Here is a 25,119-nt window from a genome sequence, read left to right as displayed (position 1 = left end):
TCTATCTTAAAAGCATACCTGAACTGTTGGAGATATATATTCAAACTAGAACATAGAAGATTTCAGCTCAACATGAGGAGAAACTTCTTTACACTGAGGGTGACAGAGCCCTGGAACAGGCTGCCCAGGGGGGTTGTGGAGTCTCCTTCTCTGGAGACTTTCCAACCCCACCTGGATGCATTCCTGTGCAGACTCCCCTAAGTGATCCTGCTCTGGCAGTGGGGTTGGACCTGATGATCTCTGGAGGTCCCTTCCAACCTCTGATATACTGTGATACATGCAAAGTTTCTTTAGATTCTTCAAACATCACCAAAAGGAACAGGCTGAAAATAAACTTCTCAATGAAGAATGATTGATGATCCACAGCTACAAAGCAAAAGCAATTCAATACACCCTTAGCAAAGTGAATGGCAGCTGTGATCAGCTTGCCTGAAGAAAGACCTTAACAGCTATGAGACTGTCTGCAGTTGCAGAGGACAGGTCATCATGACCCAGGCTGCAACCTTCCAGCCTTAAAATAAGTCTTAAAATAAGCCTGGATGAGGAATTTAGTGCCATGGTTCAGTTGATTAGATGGTGTTGGGTGATAGGTTGGACTTGATGATCTCGGAGGTCTTTTCCAACCTGGTTAATCCTGTGTTTAAACAAACCTGAGCTACTGAAGAGTCATGCTCTTAAGTAATCTATAGTTGACAAATACAGCATCACCCCAAACACTACCACATGTCAGTAAAAGCTACCCAGAAGACAGGCAAGCTCAATTTCCCAGGTTCTTGGATGAATACCACAGACCAAAGCCCCTTTCCCTGGTGGAGCTAATGTTAGGAAACAAGCCAACACACCATTCCCAGAATTGAAAGCCTGAAATGAAAAGGCTTTCTAAATATCTGTAATGGTTAAGACAGTATATGCTAGAATTTACATAAAGATGGACTACATATAAATATTTGAATTGCAATCAGCCAGCAGGAAAGAGGGAAAAGCATCCTGAGGCAGATGTGGCATTTAAATAATTGAATTGGTGGGTCGATAGCAAGAGCATCCTTTTGTATTTTAGAGGCACACTGCAAATTATTATACCAGTGCAGTTCAGGCAAGTTTGTGACTGTGCTTGCAGAGAGACAAAGAACAAAACTGGGCCCTTATTTTACTACATACCAAATTCCAGAAGACCTTCAGTGGTCTACAAATACATAGGCATGTCACAAGTTCTCTTGATACTGAGCACAACACTGCTGCAAACGTGAGAAGTGTGTTTATGTAGGTGGACATAAACATTTACACAGCAGAGGCATACACAAACATCCTACCTTGCTCTAACCCACCAGCACAGAATCATAGAATGTTAGGGGTTGGAAGGGACCCCTGGAGATCAAGTCCAACCCCTCTGCCAGAGCAGGATCACCTAGAGTAGGTCACACAGGATCACGTCCAGGCAGGTTTTTACTGTCTCCAGAGGAGACTCCACAACCTCTCTGGGCAGCCTGTTCCAGTGTTTTATCACCTTTCCAAGCCTGCTGGAGTTGCCTGAAGGCACCAGCCTTTCTTTCACCCTCCTCATCTTAAGCAGCAATGAAGTTAGACTCTTAGTTAACACATCTCTCATTATATGGTCTTTCCTTTCAACCCCTAACATTCCCTGATCCTTTGATTTTTTTGTTAGCACAGCCTCTGCTGAGAGGGAAAAACTGATTGTATTTGCACCCAAATGACTGGCCAGGCAAAGTAAATAAGGCAAATTCAAACCATCTTTCATCATCATTTAAGACCAAAGCTTCTAACTGGGTGTTGAAAACAAGGAAGGCTGCAGAGAGCCTGGGAGTGAGAGGTTTTCTCTTCACAGTTACAGAGCTGGAGATTAGCTGCTCTGTGTATCACATCACTGTTTTGCCAGAGTTAAAGCAGCAGCTAAATATAGGAATCCAGTGTGGACATAGCATCTGCTTGATTAACATACGGTGAAAAGAATAACAGAAGAAGGGGGCAGATTTCCACCCCAAACTGGAATCCTCTCCTGAGCCACAGACAGTTTCACAGGTGGCTCAGGCTACTCCCAAGGGATGCTGGCAATAGCCACTTAAATTCACTGGTTACTCTAATTATATCCTAAAGCTTTTGAGTTTAACAGCTGGAATCCCAGGGAATTTTGGAGATCTCCTGGCACAAATTTGCAGAAAGACTATGTCAGGGACTCAGTCAATGATCTTATTAATTATAAGAGACAACCTGACTGCATCTCAGTGGTTATTTGTAGGCCAGGGTTAGCCATACTGTATGTCCTAACTGAAAGCTTTAGGGTTCAACTGCTGTGTAAAAAGCCTCCCAGAGGAAACACTAGATACCATTCACAATTTTTTATGCAGTATTTTTCATTATTTCCTAAAAACCAATACAGAAGGTAAAGCCATTTTACAACTAAATACTTAAAGAGGGTTCCATTGAAGGTGAGTAAGCATTCACTGCCATGCTCAAGTTTCCAGCTCCTCAAGGGACACATCTGAAATGGTTGTCTGCTTGTTTTTCCTAATAAGGGGGGAAGCCTCCTACTACTTTCTCCACTTATTTACAAGCAAATGCTTCAGCACTACCCTGAACTCTCCTTCACAGGTTTTCTGTTCTGTACCCCTCTCCCACAGAAATCCTTAGAGTTCTCTTCTTCCAATTCCCTTGATCCCTGAAACTTCTCTGCACTTGTACTAATCTCCTGCTACTATTGCTTCTCAGCTGCTGTTCTTCTGTTTAAGCTTCTCAAAGCTTACCAAATCCCTATAGCTCCACAGACACATTTTCTCCCTAAGCATATCCTTTTCTCTCAGCTGCCGTCAAAGGGTGAATCCAACGTTTGTAAGCACTTCATCTGCTGACAAGTGTCATCTATCATACAGAAAAATCCCTCACTGTCACATCTCATCAGTGACATTAAGCAGAAAGGACAGAGGGATGTTGCCCTGACACAGCCCAAGCCACTGCTGCATAGGTGTGGTGCTGAGGGCCATGGCTTAGCACCAGACTTGGTAGAGTTAGATAATGGTCGGACTTGATGACCTTAAAGGTCTTTTCCAACCAAAACAATTCTGTGATTCATGGGTGCAAAAGTCTGGGTGCTTATTTCAAGTTAATATGGGCCTGTTTCAGAGCATCTTCAGCCAGTCTTTCCATGTTGAATCCCCAAACTAACCCACACCAGTTTCATTAATCAAAGTGAGAATGCACACTTACAGCTCTCTGCACCCACTTCACTGCATCTGCTTGCAAACACATTAATTCTGTAAGCTTGACTGGGTTTCCCCTTTCACTGCTGTATTGTTTCATTACCTCCTCCTAGGACTTGCTGCACTTGCAAACAAGCAATGTCAGGGCTTATGGATTTAAATGGGAAGCTTTATAGAAATATGCACCTAAACCATTTCTTGGTGAGAAGGGAAAATGCTGCCAAAATATACAGAGAAGGATATTCAGATGCAGTTGGCTTAGTGAAAAGGAGAAAAGCAAGAGACTCTTCCTGTGTTTAGGCTTCTCAAAGCTTACACCAAATATGTATTGCTCCATGGCCAACTTTTCCCTAAGCATGTATTTTTCTCTCAGCTGCCACAGTAGTGTGAAAAAAGAAAAAACAAAACATAAACCAGCTAAGAATATGGGTCAGAAAAGCCTGTAAAATCTTCTTCCAATGTAATCCCTCACCTACACCCTACTTGAATGATTCCTCAGGGTATGTTCTGTCCTTATTCCAAGGTTATGGGGACAGAGGGGAATAGGCAGTATTGATTAATGGTGCTCAGAGTTTGAAGAGTTCAGCTGGAATTATGTGTTCTTTGATGGGTGTTACCTTTCCAGCAGAGCAGGTGTGAACATCATCTCAGTTTTAATTTATTTTCTGCTTTTCTTGGCCATGTCTCTAACACAGAAGAGAACCTTTATTATTATCTTGTACAGCTTGATAAGCTTCTCTCATGGAACTGAGAAAAGGTTCAGAGCACATTCAATCATCACCTCAAAGGGAAAGCAATCCAGGAAGACCTTAAACACCTCCCTGAGGGATGCAGCTATAAGCCACACTGCATCACTGATGCCTGGTGTGTTATTTGCACACAAAATATTTGCTGCAAAGAGGAATGGTAAATTACAGTTACAACAGGATATCCCACCCACACTCAACTGGTATTTATTGTCTCTACTTCTCTTAGCTTTTGTCTAATTAAGGCCAGGCAGCCCTCCTAAAATCTCATGTCCAAATGACAGACATGCACTGGAGCTCAAGCCAGGTAAGATCTAAGCCCACAATCTCTGCTAGGAAATAGAGATCATAACCCCATCAGATAGGCACTCAGTGTGCAGCACAGCTTCCACACTCTCCACTCACCCCTCTAACAACCAGTTCTCAGTCAGGTATGTCCCTGCACCTCTTAGCTTGACACAGACTCAAAACTAAAAAGAAAACATTCAACCTGCTGCTGTAGCATTGTTGCTCAAATGAAAATGTCCATGTCTGGATGCCTAGAGAAAGGTTCCCAAGTCTGTATGTAGACAGTGGATTTTCAAAGACACTGAATATACAGAGAGCAACTAAAGGCAGTCGACAGTGCAGGTGTTGAACATCTCTGAAACCAGGCCACTTTTATTTAGCTGCTGAAACAGCAAGATAGACACTATTTTTATTTCCCTACATCCTGAGGAATCTGAGCCATCACTTTACAGAATTTCCTCCTTATTTTCCACAGATTTGTCCCATTTTCATACTCACATCACCCCAACAGTTTTCTGGGCTCTTGACCTGCCAGCTCCTGAGATAATAGAGCTCAGGTAATTTCTGTGTGGTAGTTAGGACTGTCTTCTCTTCCAGTCTTACTGGGTTATGTCCATCTGACTTGTGGTGTCTATCCATGTATCTGTCTGCTCTCCCTGTTTGAAGCAGCTTGAGCCTCATCTTTGGTGCATGCATTGCCCTAATTTCTCCAATCCAACTGTCCTCTCTGCCTTTTCCTCTTTTTGATTTCCAGCCTCATTTTATTCCCTGACGTCTAGGCAGCAGAAGCACGGCTGCAGTTCAAAGAAACAGATGAAGAGATCCTCACCACCACCATCTGATAAAATGAGCATTATCAGTGCAGAGGGAGTGCAATGCTTTCACCCTGTCTAGTCAGAGAGCTTACAAATAGAAAACCTTAACACCAGAGAATCTGCTGCTCCATTGCATTGCTGCACCAAGAGCAACCAGGCTCCTTCCTTGGTCTGCCAGGGAAACACACAAACCAAACAGAGAATGCAAACCTGCATTATGTGGTGGCAAAGCTCCTGGATGAACAAAGACACATGCCATGTGTCCACACTGTTCAGTAACCACTTCCAAACTCCCATCAAAGCTGTCTTCTGAACTCACCTACAGCCTTCCTGCCCAGCAAACCACGGAATCTTTCAGATGGAATATACTGTTGTGGTATGGAGACACTAAGAGAAAAGAAACTGTGGTCTTTCAGGCTATTAAAGTCCTGTAGGGGTTTTAAAAGTTGAGGTGGGCTTTGGATTAGACAAAGAGCAATGAAGATAAAGGAGATTCAGGGAAATGTGCCAAAGGAAACTCTTTGACACAACTGATGGGCTATTACCTTCTCTCTCTGCTCAGAAAGCAAAGGGCATGCACCAGCAGTCAAGAAGGGGAGACAAAACCTGACCTGAGGAATGATTAATGTACAACCCAGCCTGGGGAATGATTAATGTACAGTCCTGCAGCTTGCAAGTGAAAAGAACAAACCTTTTGTAGCTTCACTAAGCTAACATTTTCCAACATGCTTTTCAAGCCCAGAAAAAAAACTCACCAACCAACCCCACGTCATGGGTGGCTTGTTAGGAAGCAAACAGCACTGACACTTATTCCCTGATACAACTGTGATTCCACAAATCCTCCATGTGACAATGGCCTTACTGATCTTGAAAGAGAACTAATCAAGTGTGAGGACTTATTTACAAATAAAACTAAACGAATCATCATGGCTCTGTTTTCAATACAGCAGAAGAGCAAGACTGCACAGGGTACAGTGGCTTTCACTTTGAAAAGCCACAGGATATCACCTGAGAAACCAAACCAGCCAAAAGGTTGGGCAGATACAGTAGATTTGTTGGACATCAATGCCCATATATACACACTCCAAACACAGGAGGTCAGAGCCTATACAGACACATACTCACAGACATATGCATAGCACCCCTCTGTGGGACCTTGCTTTTGCTCACCACTTTGCAAAGGCATTCCAGCCTTTCTTAAGGCCAGACATACTCTCCTAAGTGAAAACAAAGGATGCTACCTCTTAAATCACAAAATCACCACACAGTCTAAGTCAACAAAATGAAGAAGCCTTTGCTTACCACAGAACTGTTTCAAAAAGAGGCTCTAGAGGTCAGATGAACAGTGCAATGTATGGAGAGAGTGATTACAGCCTCCCAGAAGATGTTTCTGCCCGAGGTGAATTAGCAGACACATCTTCAGATTAAACTTTCATCAGCAGATCTCTGTATTTCATCAATCTTTCATTACAGCATAGTTTAGAAAATCATCTGGTCAGGTGTTATTAGAAAACCTCTTCATCTTCCAAAGCAGAATCAACCCCAAATAAATGACTACAAGTGGGACAGTTAATGATCTGCAGGCCCTCCTTATTGCGAGGTTTAAACAGCTCAAAATAGAGGAAAATACACATTTTATACAGTATTTTAAAATTGAAACTCTGCCTTCCATAGCAAATCCAATGTATTTCATTATACAGGCTCATGGATCAGAAGACAGAAAAGAGCAGATTTAGATTGGATGTTAGGAACAGGTTCTTTACTATGAGGGTGGTGGAACACTGGAACAGGTTACCCAGGGAGGTGGTTGGGGCTCCATCCCTGGAGATATTTGAAGTGGGGCTTGACAGGGCTCTCAGCAGCCTGATCTAGTTGAGCACACTCCTGGTTACTGCAGAGGGGGTTGGACTAGATGACCTTTGGAGGTCCCTTCCAACCTAGACCATTCTATGTAGCTAATTAAGAAAATTCACGTGCAATGACTTCCAGAAGAGCTTCCTGATGATGGCAAACTCATCCTTAGGGAAAGGTCCTTATGCAGCTTGTGAATGGTTTTGGTGTTTCTCACCCATTACCAACAGGGAGTTTCAACAGGATGAGCCCAAGGACTGCATGCCTCTGTATACATGAAGAGAAATGCAGCAGCTCAACAATAAAGGGACTTTTCATAAGGGCTTGTAGTGATAGGATGAGAGGGAATGGATTGAAACTTGAGGAGGGTGTATTTAGACTGGATATTAGGAAGTAATTCTTTACAGTGAGGGTAGTGAGACACTGGAACAGGTTGCCCAGGGAGGCTGTGGATGCCCCCTCCCTGGAGGTGTTCAGGGCCAGGTTGAAAGAGGCCTTGAGTAACCTGATCTAGTGGAAGGTGCCCCTGCCCATGGCAGGAGGGTAATAATTAGATAATCTTTAAGGTCCCTTCCAACCCAAACCATTCTGTGCCTCTACATTTCTATGTTAAGTTCTGTCTTTAGGAGAAGCAGGTAGTCAGCCTGGAGAAATGTGACTCATTGTCTCATAACCAACACAATGGAAAGAGTTTATTTTCCAAAGAAATGTTAAATGTTTTTAAAAACAACTGCAAATGTTTAAAAAAAAGAAAAGCAAATTCATGAAAAGCACAAAGCTGGTTTCCTTTACTCTATAAAGCTGCACCACATTTAGGTGCCCTGAAGATGCTCTATTTATTTCCTGACCAAAGCAAGCTACTACAAAATCTGACTTGAAGGGAAACGTGCAATGCACTCATTTTCTGAGGCAAAGCACTTCAATGGTTTATTCATAAGAAGTTAAAACCTTTTTACTTCCTACCATTTCAAACTGGATTTTTTTCCCTCTTAGATCTCTCAAAAATCTGCACCAATGGAAGTGAAAAAGCCATGAAAAAAATCAGTCATTTATAGAAGTAAAAAAAAAAAAAAAAAATTAGGAAGGTGAAATTGGGTCACCTTTCCTTTTGGAAAGTTAAGTAGAGATAATCAGAAGTTTTGGGGAGGGGTTAAAATTCCCCCAAAAATCTTTCCTGAGAAAGATTTTTCAGGTCTGTAATGACATTTCCCATCAAAAGTCAGACACAGAAAAACACAACCCCTGCTACTGAAATAACAAAGCACACACACAAAAAGCAGCAGCTCCTTAGTGTTACTCAACCCTTACTACCTGTGTGACAGGCTATGTGCTGTCCAAAGGTCCTGCAGTTAACAAATGGCAATGGTTTTGATACATCAAAATGCTCAGCAGGGCAGGGAGACAGCTCAGTGTTCCACTTTAAACAAGAGGACTTATTTACACTCCTTCTCTGTTTTGAACTTTGCAAGGAAAAATTAAAGAGACAGTTTCAAACCATCACACACCCTCACAACCCTGTCTCCACAGCAATGTTACATGATAAAGAAGGGTGCTACCAAAGGACCACTAGTCATGAAGGAAAGCTAAGGAAACACTGCTTCCAGGGCAGGAAGGTCTTCAGCATGCATTAGTGGCTGCTCCCTATGCCAAGGAAGAACTTAGCTCACAGGCAGTCGGTTTCAGGGACAAACTTCAGTTTTCTGCAACACCCTTAGGAATTTTCTTGTATCAACACCTTTTAGTAATGGCTTAAAAACATTTCTCTTCCTTCAGTGCAATTTTTTTCCTCTATCAAACCAAGAAAGTGGAAACATGAATAGAGTTAGAACGCAGGCAGCAGGACCAGCAGGAAGACAAGCTTTCATGTAGCCAGGAGAAACACTACAGGACACATTTGAAAAGCTGGGTTTATATTAAAAAAGTATTACAGATATCTGAAACAAAAATATGTTGTGAGCGCACCTGGCTGAACTTATCTGAAAGGTTTGCTCAATAGAGGTTTAGCAGAACAGCATAAAGGAGATAAGCCATGAAAAGCAGGATTTTACAAAGTAACACCAGCACGAAAACGGAGAATTTATCCATCCTCTCAGAGCTCCTGGGACACAATCACTCAATCAAATAAACAGGCTTGATACCTGACTTGCTCTGAGGGTGTGTGTACTCTGTATCAGCAGACAGAAATAGCTGCAAGTCAGGAGGAGGAAGGAGAGGGCAGACTCACCGGCCGTTGTCACGCCCCACGCCCCAGACTCTGATGCTCACGATGGGCTGGGAGTGCAGAACCGTGCGGTCCATGGGGTCAATCAGGTTCAGCATGTCATTCTCCAGGATAAGGTACATGTCCTTGCCCTGCAACTCCAGACAAAAGCCCAGTTACACAGTGCGTCCTCCTCAATGTCCTCCAGTGGCCAAGAAGGCCAATGCCATTCTGGGGTGTATTAGAAGGGGTGTGGTTAGAAGGTTCCAGAGAGGTTCTCGTTCCCCTCTACTCTGCCCTGGTGAGGCCACATCTGGAATACTGTGTCCCATTCTGGGCCTTTAGTTTCAGAAGGAACTGCTTGAGAGAGTCCAGCACAGAGCCATAAAAATGATTAAGGGAGTGGAACATCATCCTTTATCTTGGAGAAGAGGAGACTAAGGGATGACCTCATTCACGTTTATAAAGATGTGCAGGGTGAGTGCCAAGAGGATGGAGCCAGGCTCTGCTCAGTGATGCCCAAGGACAGGACAAGGGGCAATGGGTGGAAGTTGAGACATAGGAAGTTCCATGGAAACAGGAGGAATTTTTTTTTTCACTGTGAGGGTGAGGGAATATTGGAATAGGCTGCCCAGGGGTGTTGTGGAGTCTCCCCCTCTGGAGATATTCAAAACCCACCTGAATGCATTCCTGTGGGATCTGCAATAGGTGATGCTGTTCTGGCAGGGGGATTGGACTGGATGATCTTTTGAGGTCACTTCAAACCCCTAACATTCTGTGATTCAAACTGACTGGGATCAAGGTATTACACTTACACTGTTTAGACCTGCAGCCTCTTCATTTACTCAGTTTCAGTTTGTTCCAAGAGAACTGGAAACAAGTTCAGTTACTTCTGGTGTGAAAAAGAGCCCAGATAATATCTTGCTCCAAAGAGCTTTGATGACTTTTAAACACAACTGTTTGACTCATTCAACCCCAAGCTACTGAGTTACTCAACAAATTACATGTTTATCCATTTTCAAGTAAGCTCTTCCAGACAAGAGCTGTCTTAATAGCAAAGGCTCACATCAAAAGGTGTTCTCTTAGGGCAGAGTTCCTTCAAACCACATACTTTGTTTCCATAAACTTTAACCAGGGGGGTCATGGGAACAGACAGCAATTTGTACCTATCAAAGGATTTATGGGATGCTCTTTGAAGAAAGATTAATTAAAGGGGAAACCCTAGCATTAAGACATGAATGTGAATTCTGCAGATGACTGCAGCATCCTGGAGCCAGGATTTCTCCCTAACTCTTCTGGCATGTAGAAACAAGGAGAAGGCTTTTTCCCCCTCTAGAGGAAACAATTTAGAGACAATTTTCCTTTTGATGCTAATTTGCAAAAGTTGATCTTCCTCCTATGGCTAGCATTTGCAAAAGGTCTGCTGCCTCTTCTAGAACATCTAGTAGCTGTCCCCTCAGAGGCTGTATGCCTACTCTGGAGACTGCAGGATCCCACAGAAATGATCATGGACCTCTACTGCCAGGAGGTAAGACAAGCTGCTGCTGCTAATAGTAAGAAGAAGGTGGGAGCTATCAGCTAAAAATAGAGTAATTAGTTTCCTCTCTATTGTGCCAGAATCTATAAATGAAGAGAAAGAATGGAAAGGATCAGACTTCCTCCTGTTACATGTTTCAGAATTGACCTTTCCCTTCATCTCACTGACACAGAAAACCTCTTCCTGCTCGGCTGCAGTGGCTCAAGTCTTAATGACATCCAATTCTGTGTCTATGTACGACACACACTCGTGTCACCCTGGGAGAGCCTGCTTCCAGGATTTCCAGGCTAGGCAGCAATGGTTAGACACTGCCAATCATCTTTCCTCACTAAATCTCCTAACAGGAATTCAAAAAGGAGCTGTGACCCAGAGCTGGCCCCACAAGCACTGAGAGGGGTGTGGGAGAGGAAGGGGACACAGGCTGGTACGTGTGATACTGACACAAGAACATTTTGCCTGATGGAAAAAGTAAAACTGTGGCTGAGATGCAAAGCTGGATATACAGGCTGCTGCTAGAGAAGCAGACATAGCTGAGATAACCATGCATGTAAAAGGGGGCAATCAGCAGCACTGAGCTGATTGTGGCACACAGGAAAAGAAACAAGAAACAAACTACCAAAGCTAGGATGACACCGAGCAGACCAGGATGATGAAGGAAACCAAACAGAAAACAATCACAAAGAAAAAAGGGTGAGAAATTTGCTTGGAGGTCAGAAGCAGCAAACAGTTTGCATGAAGAATGTTACCAAGTGTGACAAAGATTGCTTTTAGGACCCATTTGCTACTTGTGCATTTGTTCCAGAAGGAAGTTATTACAAGAAGGCAAAACCTGTTCATCATGCAAAATACACTGGGATTAGGGTAATAAAACTGAATCCAAATTAGCTGAGAAAAGATTGGGAGAATAGGCAGATAAGCAACATAAGTCATAGGAAATTATCCTCTCAGTGCTCTAGGGACACCTTGGCCTCAGCCAGAAGCAATATATTTTGTTAAGGTTTGTTTCCTTATCGCACAAAAGCTATTTTAGAGATAAAAACACTGCATAGGGCAAGAAGAAATTATTTAGACAGACTGGGAGCTTGAACACAGGCCTCACTGTCTCAGACTGCTGAAGACTGGCAGAGCCCTGATAGTCTAATTTTGTAAAGTCCTCACCACAAGGAGAAAATGAGTGAAAGAAAGAAAGACTCAATCCCTGTAGTCTTTCAGGAAGTGCCATATACTGTGGTATGCAGGTGAATGGCAAAAATGTATGTGATTTTGTAATGTACAGGAAGATAAGGCAGGGCAAAGCAGCAACACTAACAGCAGAGTCCTGTTTTCCATCTTACATTTTACAGAACTCTGGAAGTCAAAATACTTACAGGGAAGTTAAAGTATTTAGAGGGAACTTCTTTCAGAAGGGAGTGGACAGCATGAAATGTCACATGAAAGCCAGTGACAAAGCTTCTGCATGGTCAGGGGTTTATCCAGAGCAAGTCAGGGGTTTGTGGTTTGCCTTTTCCCCTTTTTTTTCATCACTAAAACTTGGGAATGGCCCTGGTCTCAATTTCACTTTCACTGCATTCTAGCTGAAATAAATCTTTAGGCAATCTTAAAAGCCCTATTTGCAATCATCAGTTCTAGCCCCATAATAGATTTCTGCTGCATGTGCTCCATCTGATATGTCAGTGATGAGGACACTTTGATCAGATTCCTCCTTAAAATGTGCCTCTTCCAATCACTCTTGAAGCATTACATTGCCAGTGGAAAAATGTGGCTGTAATGATTTCTTTTAAAATCAAGAAGACAATTTACTTGAAGGGCCACCACCTATTTGAGCACAGTGTCTCTATTTTTTGTCAGGCTGACTACTACAATTTTGTTTTTTGTTTTTTTTTTTTTTTTAATGAACAGCATTTTTAATTAAAACTTCCATTCAACAGGACCAAAAGTTTTCACCAGTTTGGTTTGAAAACCTGCAAAGGTTTCCAACAAAGAACAATGGGATTGACAGAGAGAAATATGGAAAGTGTGAACATTAACCCTTAAACCAAAATAAAGGCAATGGTTTTAAACTAGAGAAGAGTAGATTTAGACTGGATGTTAGGGAAAAGTTCTTTACAATGAGGGCGGTTGAGCACTGGAACAGGTTGCTCAGAGAGGTGCTTGAGGCCCCATCCCTAGAGATAGTCAAGGTGAGACTCAGTGGGGCTCTGGGCAGCCTGATCTAGCTGAGGATGTCCCTCCCTAATGCAGAGGAGGTTGGACTAGATGACCTTTGGAGGTCCCTTCCAACCCAGGTGATTCTATGATTTCAAAGTAAATGATGGATTTCAAGGTGGTCAGAGTTCTAACATCTGAAAAATGGATGGGGCTACACATGTGTAAAGAGAAAGTAGGCTTTTACCCCTCCTGGGGTCAGCAGTAAGTCCAATATCCATGACTGGCATGTCCCTAATTAAAACTGCTCCCCAGAAGTAAGGTGAAGGGAGACCAATGTTACCTTGTTCATTTCTATGTAGAATATAAATTTCTTACCTAAATAAACCACCTTTCTGAAATCACTTTATGTAGACAGGGCACTGTAACTATGTTCACTGAAGCACCACTTTCATTTTTAACCAGGCACTTTCTCCCAGGTGCTCCTCTTTGCATTGCTGTGGTCATAGTCAGGACACTAGACACAAGCCTACTACTGCAATAACACCTTGGGAGACTGAAGGATATTATTCCTAAAATTTGTAGTGAAGCAGGTAAGTCTCTCTTTTAATTCCTTTTCTGGTCAGCAGTGAGGTTTCTCTCAGAGTACACAACTATCAGTAAAAGTAAACCACACTCACTCTTACATCAGTTTTGTATTCAGATCTTGTGCAGTAAATTGACAGCAGTGTGACCCTCCTGAAAACAACGCAGGAGAGAGGTTAGGAACAAGATTTGGCTGAATCATAGAGTTGTTTTGGTTGGAAAAGACCTTTAAGATCATTGACTCCAAACTTCATCTAACTCTGCCAAGGCTGGTGCAGAACCATGTCCTGCAGCACCATATCTCTGTGGCTTTTAAACACCCCAGGGATAGAGATTCAACCACCTCCCTGGAGAGCCTGGTCCAGTCTTTGAGAATCCATTCAGTAAAGAAGTTTCTTCTAATATCAACCTAAACCTCCCCTGGTGCAACTTAAGGCCATTTCCTCTCATCCTATCATTTGCTATCACTTGTTACTGAGCTTTAAGTTTCTCCATAATCAATCAAATAATAAATGTTTTCCATGGGTACCTCTCCTGTGTCCTCTGTACATCCCACCACTATAACCCCAACTTTTCCTTTCTTCTTGTTTCACTTACTGATCCCTCCGCACCTTTCCACTCCATCTGTCCCCAGCACACCTCTTTTCTGCACCTCTAGCTCCCTTCATCTTTCTCCCTGTGATCCCCCAGCATTATCCCATCTTGGCTGCCAATTCATAAAGAAGCAGAGAGCTTGCATGGTTCAGATGCTGAGGTTCTACTGACCAATCATCAAACCAAGAAAGCGGAGAGCTGGGCTCTCTGTTTTTCCCTCCGTGTGTGGGAATTTGGCATCCTTCAAAACAGGATGACACTGGTGAACAGATTCAAGAGTTATTGGAGAGGAACCAGCAGACAGAATGATGACATAAAATTAATTTCCTTATGAAACACTGATAAAATCATCTTAAAATGAGCCATCTGCCCATCAGTTTTCAATCTTCTCATTGATTTTAGAGGCACAGGTCAGATCAGTCTAAGTTTCTTTGAAGCCCTTCTGTCACTGGGAAACATGTGAAAATGCTATTTCAAATCCCCACTCTCAGCCACCTGGTCAGGAGAAAAGGCTACCGCTGATTTCAACAGTTTGTCCCACCACTGTTGCAGAGGTGTGTGCCAGTACAGTACAAACACAAAGATGAGGTCTTTGTGGCACCTGCTGCCCTGAAAAGTTTGGAACAAAACCATCAACATTCTCCTTAAATCCTTTTGTATTTTTTGGCAACTGAGATAGGGAAATCCCAAACACAGAGCCATGGGCATATTTGCCTACAGGGTTGTGCTTTCAAGATGCCTCATGACACAAGAGGGATGTTCCAGGTGGAGCAGAAGTTCACCCTGTTCTTACCTCTCCCCAAATGCCGACGGTGTCTCTGATGTCATTTTTACAGTAAGAGAGTTGTCTGATGCAATTGTTCACAGCAACACTGCTTTTTCCAGGAGCAAGGTCTTCTTCTGCCATTTCCACCCAGCCCAGAGACCGCACAGCAAAGCACTGGAAAGCAAGCAGAAAATACCTGGAGATGTATCAGAGCACACAACATGCTGCTGCGTCCAGCTGTGGAGATCTTGCCATGGGACAGAAACTTGTCAGTTAAGGTTAAAGATCCTTGGATGGGAAAGGAGCAAAATCAAAGCCTTGTAGATGAGCTGATGCACAAAGATTAAGTAAATGTAAATATAATTTGGGAATGGCAAAGTAGAAAGGTTCAAAGGAACAAAGGTGTAGTATGTGACTGGCCAGGAAAGCTATCTGTGGAGAGAACAGTAATGCCTTCCAATAAAATACTTCTGTTAATATAAAGGAGGAAAAGAGGGAGCAGCACAAATGGTACAGGACACACAAGTAGGAATAAAGGAAAAAGCACAAATATGGATACAGTCAAACTGAGATTTTAACTATATAAGAAAATAGAATCACAGCATGTTAGGGGTTGGAAGGGACCTCTGGAGACCATCGAGTCCAACCCCACCTTGCCACAGTAGGACCACCTCAGGCTGGCCACAGAAGAAGGCATCCAGACAGGTCTTGAATGTCTTCAGAAAAGGAGACTCCACAACCTCTCTGGACAGCCTGTTTCAGTGCTCCAGCACCCTCACAGTAAAGAAGTTCTTCCTCATCTTGAGGTGGAACTTCCTGGGTCCCAGTTTGTATCCATTGCTCCTTGTCCCATCACAGGGGACCACTGAAAAAAGCCTTGGCCCCTTTGTCTTGACATCCACCCTTCAGATATTTGTAAACACTAATAAGATGCCCTCTCAGCCTTCTCTTCTCAAACTAAACAGTCCCAGGCTTCTCAGCCTTTCCTCATCAGGCAGATTCTCCAGTCCCTTCATCATCCTCACAGCCTCTGTTGGACACGCTCTAGTACATCCCTGTGCCTCTTGAACTGGGGAGCTCTGAGCTGGACACAACACTCTAGACCTGGTCTCACCAGAGCAGAGTAGAGGGGGAGGAGAATGTCCCTTGACCTGCTTCTTCTTATTGCACCCCAGGATATCATTGGGGCACAAGGGCACATTGCTGTCCCATGGATAATTATGGTCCACTAGGATTCCAAGATCCTTCTCCATGGAGCTGCTTTCCAGCAGGTCAAACCCTAATCTGTACTGGTGCACGGTGCTGCTCCTCCCCAGGCACAGGACTCTACACTTATCCTTGTTGAACTTCATTAGGTTCCCCTCTGCCCAGCTCTCCAGCCTGTCCAGATCTCCCTGAAAGGCAGCACAGCCTTCTGGTGTACCAACCAATCCTCCCAGTTTGGTATCACCAGCAAACTTGCTGAGGGTACACTCTATTGGATTACATCTGTTGCAAGTTTCACACTCCTGGTATATCTCACTGCCTGGCTTTTAACCAGAAAGTTCCATTTTTAAAAAATGGATTACAACAATCACGTGTACAGTTGAATTTAACTAAAGCAGCAAGCAGTGGGGGCAGGTGCTGGTGTGTTAGACGGTAGGAGGGCTCTGCAGAGGGACCTTGACAGGCAGGACACATGGGCAGAGTCCAAGGGCATGAGATTTAACACATCTTAAGTGCTGAGTTCTACACATTGGCCACAGCAACCTCATGCATTGCTACAGGCTGGGAACAGAGTGGCTGGAGAGCAGAAAGGGAAAAAGGGAGCTGGGGGTGCTGGTTGACAGTAGGCTGAACATGAGCCAGCAGTGTGCCCAGGTGGCCAAGAAGGCCAATGGCATCCTGGCCCAGATCAGGAATAGTGTGGCCAGCAGGAGCAGGGAATTCATTCTGCCCTGTACTCAGCACTGGTTAGACCACACCTTGAGTGCTGTGTCCAGTTCTGGGCCTCTCAGTTTAAGAAAGATGTTGAGATGCTGGAACGTGTCCAGAGAAGGGCAACAAAGCTGGGGAGGGGTCTGGAGCACAGCCCTATGAGGAGAGGATGAGGGAGCTGGGGGTGTTTAGCCTGGAGAAGAGGAGGCCCAGGGCAGACCTTATTGCTCTCTGCAACTACCTGAAGGGAGGTTGTAGCCAGGTAGGGGTTGGTCTCTTCTCCCAGGCAACCAGTGACAGAATGAGAGAACACAGTCTCAAGCTGTGCCAGGGGAGGTTTAGGCTGGATGTTAGGAAGAAATTCTTCACAGAGTGATCTGCCATTGGAATGGGCTGGAATTGTTTAAAATAAGACTAGATGAGGAACTTAGTGCCATGGTTTAGTTGATTAGATGGCGTTGGGTGATAGGTTGGTCTTGATGATCTTCCAACCTGGTTAATTCTGTGATCCTGTGAAATTCAACTTGCTACCAAAAAGATAAGCTATCCTAAGAGGAAAGCAGGCTTTTTCTAGGAGAAATTAAAAATGACCTTTAAAAGAAATCAATCTAGTTATACTATCTTTTTAGCAGAAGGATGTTTAGCCAACCAGAATACTCAGTTGGCAGAACAAGCCAAGGCATCAGGACTTGGCACATATGGTGCTTTCTGCAAACAAAACAAAATGGGAGAAATGGGATGGCAGCATCCCTAAGTTTGCTTGGGTAGAGGATGAAAACCTTGCAATTCTGAGAAAAAAAGTGCTTTAGGGTGGATGTTACCTCAAACTCAACCTCACAGTTTGTCTCTGAGCCTGTGATTTCCTCCAGAGAACATGATCAGTACCTCATTTTCAGAAAGAGAAGGATGCACAACAGACTAACTGGTGTACCTCGGTAACAGCCACACCAAACCTTTATGATGGGCCCATAAAGGTTCAGCAATAACAGTTCCTGGATGACTCCATACTAAATTGCTGCTCTTGTCCAGGTATTTGCTATGGCAATAGACACCACCACTGGATGTGGCCAAATCGAATCCCACCCCATCTCTCAGCTTGGTTGCCCTGCAACTCATTGCTTGAGTCAGACATGAAGCTGTACACAGTTCTCATACCCAAATCCTCCTTGCTAGCTGTGATGCCTCCTACTCAGGGGCAGGATTTGGCAGGCACAAGCTCTAAAAGTAGAAGTGAGACGAGTGACAATTAATAACTGAAAATCTGTCGTTGTGTAATGTGTCACCCTGAGCATCACAGTCTCACAGTATATCAGAGGTTGGAAGGGACCTCGAGACATCATCAGTCCAACCCCCCTGCCGGAGCAGCATCACTGAGGGTAGTCTGCACAGGAATGCATCAGGTGGGGTTTGAAAGTCTCCAGAGAAGGAGACTCCACAACCCCCCTGGGAAGCCTGTTCCAGGGCTCTGTCACCCTCACTCGAAAGAAGTTTCTCCTCATGTTGAGCTGAAATCTTCTATGTTCTAGTTTGAACCCATTGCTCCTTGTCTTATCACTGTGAACCACCAAAAAGAACCTGGCCCCCTCCACTTGCCACCCACCCCTCAGCTATTGATAGACATTGATCAGATCCCCTCTCAGTCTTCTCTTCTCCAGACTAAACAGCCCCAGGGCTCTCAGTCTCTCTTCACAGGGGAGATGCTCAAGTCCCCTAAGCATCCTCGTGACTCTCTGTTGGATTCTCTCCAGCAGGTCTCTGTCTCTCTTGAACTGGGGAGCCCAAAACTGGACACGTGCAGCTGGTCCAGGGCAGAGTAGAGAGGTAGAAGAACTTCCCTAGCCCTGCTGGACACACCTTGCTTGATACATCCCAGGATCCCATTGGCTCTCTTGGCCACAAGAGCACATTGTTGTTCCATGCAGAACTTGCTGTCCTTTTCAAGAGAGCTCAAGCACTGATGTGAGTTAGTACTCAGTCCTTGGTACCCTGCTTGCTCCAGTGTTGCTCAGAATGTTTCTGAATGTTTCTCCTGAACGTTAAGCTGTTCTGAAGTGTCATGTCGTTCTGGTAAGCTGACTTACAATTGCTCCAGTCAACTCACATTCCTTTTAGGTACTTGGTGCAATTCTGACCTTGTGGTGACCAACAGTCATTGCTCAGCACTGCTGCCTTGTGCCACAGAGCTTCCTGTGCTGTCAGCAGCAGTCCCTGGGTCTCAGGAAGACAAGCAGTGGTCCTGAGACTGTCTTGGGAGGGTTTTGTCTCCCAGACACAGAGTGGGACATGCTGACAGACCTGTCAGAGGCACTGGAGCATCTCTCTGATGAGAAGAGGCTGAGAAACCTGGGGCTCTATAGTCTGGAGAAGAGCAGACTGAGAAGGATCTTCTCAATGCTCAGCAAGAGCTGAAGGGTGGAGGTGAAGAGGATGGGGCTGGACCCTTTTCAGTGCTGCCCAGTGACAGGATAAGGAACAACTGGTACAAACTAGAATACAGGAGGTTTCACTTGAACTTGAGGAGAAACTTCTTTACAGTGAGGGTGACAGAGCACTGGACCAGGCTTCCCAGAAAGGCTGTGGAGTCTCCTTCTCTGAAGACTTTCCAAACCTACCTGAACACATTCCTGTGCAATCTGACCTAGGTGTACCTGTGTAGGCAGAGGGGGTTGGACAAGATGATCTCCAGAGGTCCCTTCCAACCCCTATCACCCTGTGATTGTGACCACGAGGAGCCCCACTGTCTCCAGCAGGACCCTGTCCATATGGGCATGCAGCCCAGGAGCAGCAACAGCAGGTCCACATCGGAGCTCCCAAATAATCCTCCTTCTTGAGATGTAGTAAATAAATCAGCTTCAGAGTTCAAAGGCTAACCCTGAATACTCATTTGCTGCCTTCTAAGACCTGCTGTGAAGTCAGTGAGTAGATGAAGCTCAGGCAGCACCACTGATGTGCCACTTGGGAACCACTGTGCTCAAAAGAAGACCCAAACCACCAAGGTATTTTAAATACGCATAATATTTGACCTTCAGCAAGCTAAGGGAAGAGTAAAATTCACCAGTGAGTAAAAAGACTCATGAGCTTCTCCCTCCTTCTCTGCTTCATAAACCTCCTTCCAGCTTGCACAACACATTCATCTAGTCTGCCTGGCCAACAGAAAACCCAGCCTGAGAGCCTGCCTTGTTGTGCCTCTAGTACCTAGTCCAGAAGTCACTAGTGCTGCATCTCATGAACTCATAGAATGGTCTGGGTTGGAAAGGGCCTTAAAGATCATCTAGTTCCAACCCCACTGCCATGGGCAGGGGCACCCTCCACTGAACCAGATTGCTCAATGCCTTATCTAAGACATTAAACAGCAAAAGTGTGTCAAGACAGCAAACAGGCCAAGTGTGTTAGACCTATTTGTGAGTGTAAATATTAAAGACCCTCATGCCTCCGCAGTTCTGGTGGATGTAGTTTTTTATTGATTTCTTTCTTTTTTGCTTTGCAAAAAAGGAAACCAATGTGCAAATTCTCCTCCGCTGCTGCTTCCTGACCCAGCTCTGCTGGAAACTCACAAAAGTGCTGGCTTTCAGATTTTAAACAGAGATGAAGGAGAAGGTGAAAGAGGAAACAAAGGAGAGGTCACTACTTGGGAGTGCTCTTCACTTCAGGGCTACACAAGATACTAAAATATCCATTTTTTAGCAATTATTAAGGTCACCTAATATCAAAATTGTAGAACTGTTTTTGGCACATCAGATGCTCACAAATCCTGCTGAAAGTGCTGTGATGCCCATTGGGGGTATTAAATATTTATCTCTGCAAGCTTTTACAATCAGATTTTTACTGTGCCAGAAGAAAGGGATTTTTTTTTTCTACAAGTATTTCAATATTACATTGACTAAAAAAATACTAACAGAGGGAAACGTTTTCTAAATCATCTTAAGAGAGGAGAAAAACTAAATATATATAATAGGCATATTGTTTCCTCATTAATCCTTGCAACTCAGCAACACCTGCAGTTCTTCAGCTGCTTTGCAAACACAGAGATAAATATAGTCTGTTCATTGCAAGGACTATGCCTTACAAAAGCCAAAAACTGGTGAAGGATAACCAGTTCAAGCTGCTAGCATGCACCTAATGGTAAAGAAGGTAGAATGGTTTTTTGTTCAATTGTTGGGGTTTTTCCCCTTGCCATGGGCAGGGACACCTTCCACTAGCCCATGTTGCTCAAGGCATCACCCAACCTGGCCTTGAGCACCTCCAGGGAGGGGGCATCCATGACCTCCCTGGGCAATCTGTGCCAGTGTCCCACCACACTTACTCTAAAGAATTTCTTCCTAATCTCCAGTCTAAATTTGCCCTCCTCATGCTTCAATCCATTCCCTCTCACCCTGTCACTACAAGCCCTTGTAGAAAGTCCCTTCTTGGCTTGTAGGCTGTTCTTCAGGTACTGGAAGGTGGCTTCAGGGTCTCCCTGGGACCTTCTTTTCTCCAGGCTGAACAGCTCCAACTGTTCAGAGGAATCTGAACGAGATGCTCTGTCATCCATCCCACATATTTCCCTCCTTGTGAAGCACTTGGCTTCCTTCCCTGCTTCCCTCTTGGTACTTGCAAGACAGGTAGACATGAGAAAACTCATTGGCTTCTGGCAATGCTTTTGTTTGTGTGTTTTATAAGAAGCCCTTACAATAACTCAAATAAAATGCTACAGAACAGTTTCATCAAAACAAACCAATATCTGAAGGACTCACTGCAAACAAAAAACTCTCCACAAACCCAGAAAGACTCAAACCCCACTCACAAGGCAACAGGCGTACCTGAGTATACACATACAAGAAACATTCTTTTGCTCAAAGTATACTTCAAGACCAAAATCCTACTACTTGTTGGCTCAAACTGAATACCAGTGTTGGCATGACTCAGAAGTGATGGCAGACCTTCATGGAGACTTCAGCACCAGAAAATACGAGGCCTCAGAGAATGGTGATGTCCCTACCCAAGGCAGGGGGTTGAATCTAGGTGGTCTTTAAGGTCCTTTCCAACCCAAACCATTCTGTGATACCACAGTTAGTTTATCATCAGTATAATAGAAGTGTATATACACATATATATGTACACACACACACAGAGGGTGGGAGAATAGTGGAAGTGTGTGCATGCCCTCCTGTATCCCTCTCTCCCTGCACACGTTGCCAGCAACCATATTATAAAAGATCCACTTCACATATTATTGTGATGGGTTTCCCCTTCCCTTGGTTACTTGACTTGGGTTCTCTTTAAAACAAAAAGAGCACAAAACCCATCAGAAACCAACCACCTGCTGTCTCCAACCAGCTATGACCTCATTCTCAAGCCAGGGCTAGCTGCTGGCCAGGACAGCAGAATTGCTGGGTTCTCTAGCACACCAACACAGCATCCTGATTCCCTGGCTCCCACCAATGATACTTATAGCCATGAGACAAATTCCTCCCCTCCCTTTGACCTGAAAGAGCTTTGCTAATGCACCCTCTTTCCTCCTGGAGCTGACATTTAGAGTCAAAACAAGCCAAGGTGAGAACTAGAGCACAGCTCTCCTTCATTAAGAGTCTGCAGACTCTTGGTAACATCATTCCTAGTAACATCAGCTGGTGAAGTATGGGTACTCAAGGCTCACAAATCATACTTACTACCTCATCATCATTTCAAAGTAACCCAGATGCTAACTTTTGGCTCACACTAGTAAGTCTACCTCACTTCTTCTCTCCATTAGAGCAGCAGCAAATAACCATTGTATCATGTTATACATTATTAGCATTAATTTACAAAATAAACTCTTAGTTTTCTGTGCCTAGTCAGCCCCTCTGCATTACCTTAAAATCATAACTCCAAAAAGGATGATTTAAAGAACCGAAGATAAGTGAAACCTGATCTTCCTATCTGATTTTCCTCACATTCTTCTCAAGAGCTGCCAAAATAAAACAGGTTTGAAAAAAAAAAACAAAAAAACAACAACAGAGATGATAAATATATCAGGGTGAATGAGATTTAGGAATTTTATACAGCATTTGGATTGCTACTGCTTTTGATTGGAAAGGTCAAAGATACTACACTTGTGAGTCTGAGAGAACTGAATGTAAAATGTCAGTTAAACCATAGTATGTCAATAATCTGTATTTTCATCTTGAATACAGACTTCACAGTTCCTGCTAGAACACTGTGCAAAGAAATTAGCAGGGGAAAAGGCCATTTTATCACAAACTACCACCCAAAAAGACAGGTGAAGGGAAATGAAAACACAGCTATCACAGCTCAGTTTTACTGTTCTGGGGAACATGCACTTGCATGGCTGCAAATCTAATTAATGTTTTAGGGTTAATGATCCGTAGCCAAAGAACCAAACTCATAAATGTTGCAATCCACACTCTGTAAAGGGCTGCAAACCTCCCTGGCAGCACAGTTCTGATCTAAAATGCCATCTAAAGCTGGGGAGCTTTAGGTTTGAAGGAATGAATGAACCGTGGATCACACTTGCAAAACCTTCACCACAGGGTAAGGTTCTGCTCTGCAGGAGCTTTTCCAGGAGGAGTGCTGGAAGGAGCTTTGACAGGAAGGCAGAACCATGACAAATCTCTGCACACAGACAAAGGCCACACTCTAGCTGTTGCCTCACACAGTGCTAAGCATGTACCTTTAAAAAACACAAAAATTAAGTAATCAAGAAAAGCAAAGCAAATACAAACCCTTACTAGACGGAGAACACGAAATCAATTACACATTGCTGGTGGCAAAGTAGCCTGGGAAACTGGATGGACCTTAAGGGCATGGGTAGAAAAGACCCCCATTACAGGGAGAAAAGGGATGAGAACATCACTTGCAGAACGACAAACTCATGAAGGTTACAAAACCAGGCACTGATTGCTGTTCAGATCACACAGCGGTTGGCAAAAAACCTACACCAGAGCATGCCTGGCCTGATGATTTAAATTGATGCTACTCATTTCTTCTCCACTTCTGAGATTACAGGACTTGGATTTGAGCAGTTTCCTTTTGTTTCCACTTTGTGTTTTTCCTTTTTAAAGGTTGTATCTGTATTTAATAAGGCCTTTTCTCACAGACCACTGAGCAGGCTTGTGCCTGACACACAGTATGTAGGACACAATTAACCTTTTCTTATGCAGCCAACACAACTCTGGAAATTCCACCTACATTTTCTGGAGAAGAATTTTTTTTTTTTTTAATAGTTTAAAAATAAAACAGACTGTCATAGAATGGTTTGGGTTGTAAGGGACCTCCAAAGGTCATCCAGTCCAATGCTCCTGCAGTGAGCAGGGATATCCTCCACTAGACCAGGCTGCTCAGAGCCCTGCTGAGCCTCAGTTTGAATATCCCTAGGGATGGGGCCTCAACTACCTGCGTGGGTAACCCGTTCCAGTGTTCCACCACCCTCATGGTAAAGAACTTGTTCCTAACACACAATCCAAATCTGCTCGAATTTCAAACTCTTGCCCCTTGTCCTTTCACTACAGGCCTTTGTAAACAGTCCCTCTCCAGCTTTCTTGTAGGCTCCCTTCAGGTAGTAGAAGGCTACTATTAGGGCTCTCCAGAGCCTTCTCTTCTCCAGGCTGAACACCCCCAGCTCCCTCTGCCTGTTTTCTTAGCAGAGGTGTTCCAGCCTCTGATCATTCTCATGGCCCTCCTCTGAATCCACTCCATCATGTCCATGCCTCTCCTGTGATGAGGGCTCCAGAGATGGACACAGCACTCCAGGTGAGGTCTCACCAGAGCAGAGCAAAGTGGCAGAATCACCTCTCTGGATCTGCTGGCCATGGTTTTTTTGATGCAGCCCAGGATGCCACTGGCCTTCGGGGCTGCAAGAGCACATTGTTGGCTCATGTCCAGTTTCTCATCTACCAGCACCCCCAAGTCCTTTTCTGCAGGGCTGCTCTCAATTTCATCATCCCCTAGCCTTTATTGAAAGCCACAACTGCCCTGACCTAGGTTGTATTATTTCCTGGTCTGGAAAATCAAGTATCATAAAATATAACTACTCTACCATGAGGAAGAAGTATGTTCCAGTGAATCTGCCTGCTATACATCAAGAAAGCGTGCACTGATTCCAGATGAAAATATGGGAGATGATCAAAGCTAAGCTGAGTAACAAAAGAAAAAAGAGATCTTTTGCAATTAATGAACAAGCAAACACTCTCATTCAATTGCCATGTATAGACTGCAAAGCATTCCCTTTCCCAGAGAAATACTGACAGTTGTCATAGAAAAATTCTTAATTACAGGAAATTAAACATGCAGAATCAAACCCACACTAAGAAGATTTGTCAACATTTTCAGCTTTCTGTTGCAGTTCACGTTGTGTTATTTGACTTGCTGAAAATGTGCATGCAATACAAAAACAAGCACACAGAGATTCAGGTCACAACAGAATTCAGAAATCCACTGGTAATTGCTATTTCAAGCAGATTATTATAAACTAAACTTCTGTGCAAC

General features: G+C 43.9%; 1 protein-coding gene across 7 annotated transcripts in view; it reads right to left on the bottom strand.

Moving 5' to 3' along the window:
* The window catches only part of APBB2 (amyloid beta precursor protein binding family B member 2), a 107,741-nt gene that overhangs the window by 29,012 nt on the left and 53,610 nt on the right, over positions 1-25,119 (bottom strand). For all 7 annotated transcript variants that reach the window (XM_054382861.1, XM_054382859.1, XM_054382864.1 and 4 more), the window contains 2 exons: positions 14,767-14,913; positions 9,137-9,264 (listed from right to left, as the gene is read on the bottom strand). In XM_054382861.1, coding sequence (XP_054238836.1) covers positions 9,137-9,264; positions 14,767-14,913 — 275 coding nt within the window. The remainder of the gene's footprint in view (positions 1-9,136; positions 9,265-14,766; positions 14,914-25,119) is intronic.

This window comes from Indicator indicator, chromosome 8 (genome assembly GCF_027791375.1).
Source record: "Indicator indicator isolate 239-I01 chromosome 8, UM_Iind_1.1, whole genome shotgun sequence".
Taxonomy (NCBI): Eukaryota; Metazoa; Chordata; class Aves; order Piciformes; family Indicatoridae; genus Indicator; species Indicator indicator.
The sequence above is the reverse complement of the archived record's forward strand: the minus strand, read 5'-3'. Positions and strand labels throughout refer to the sequence as shown.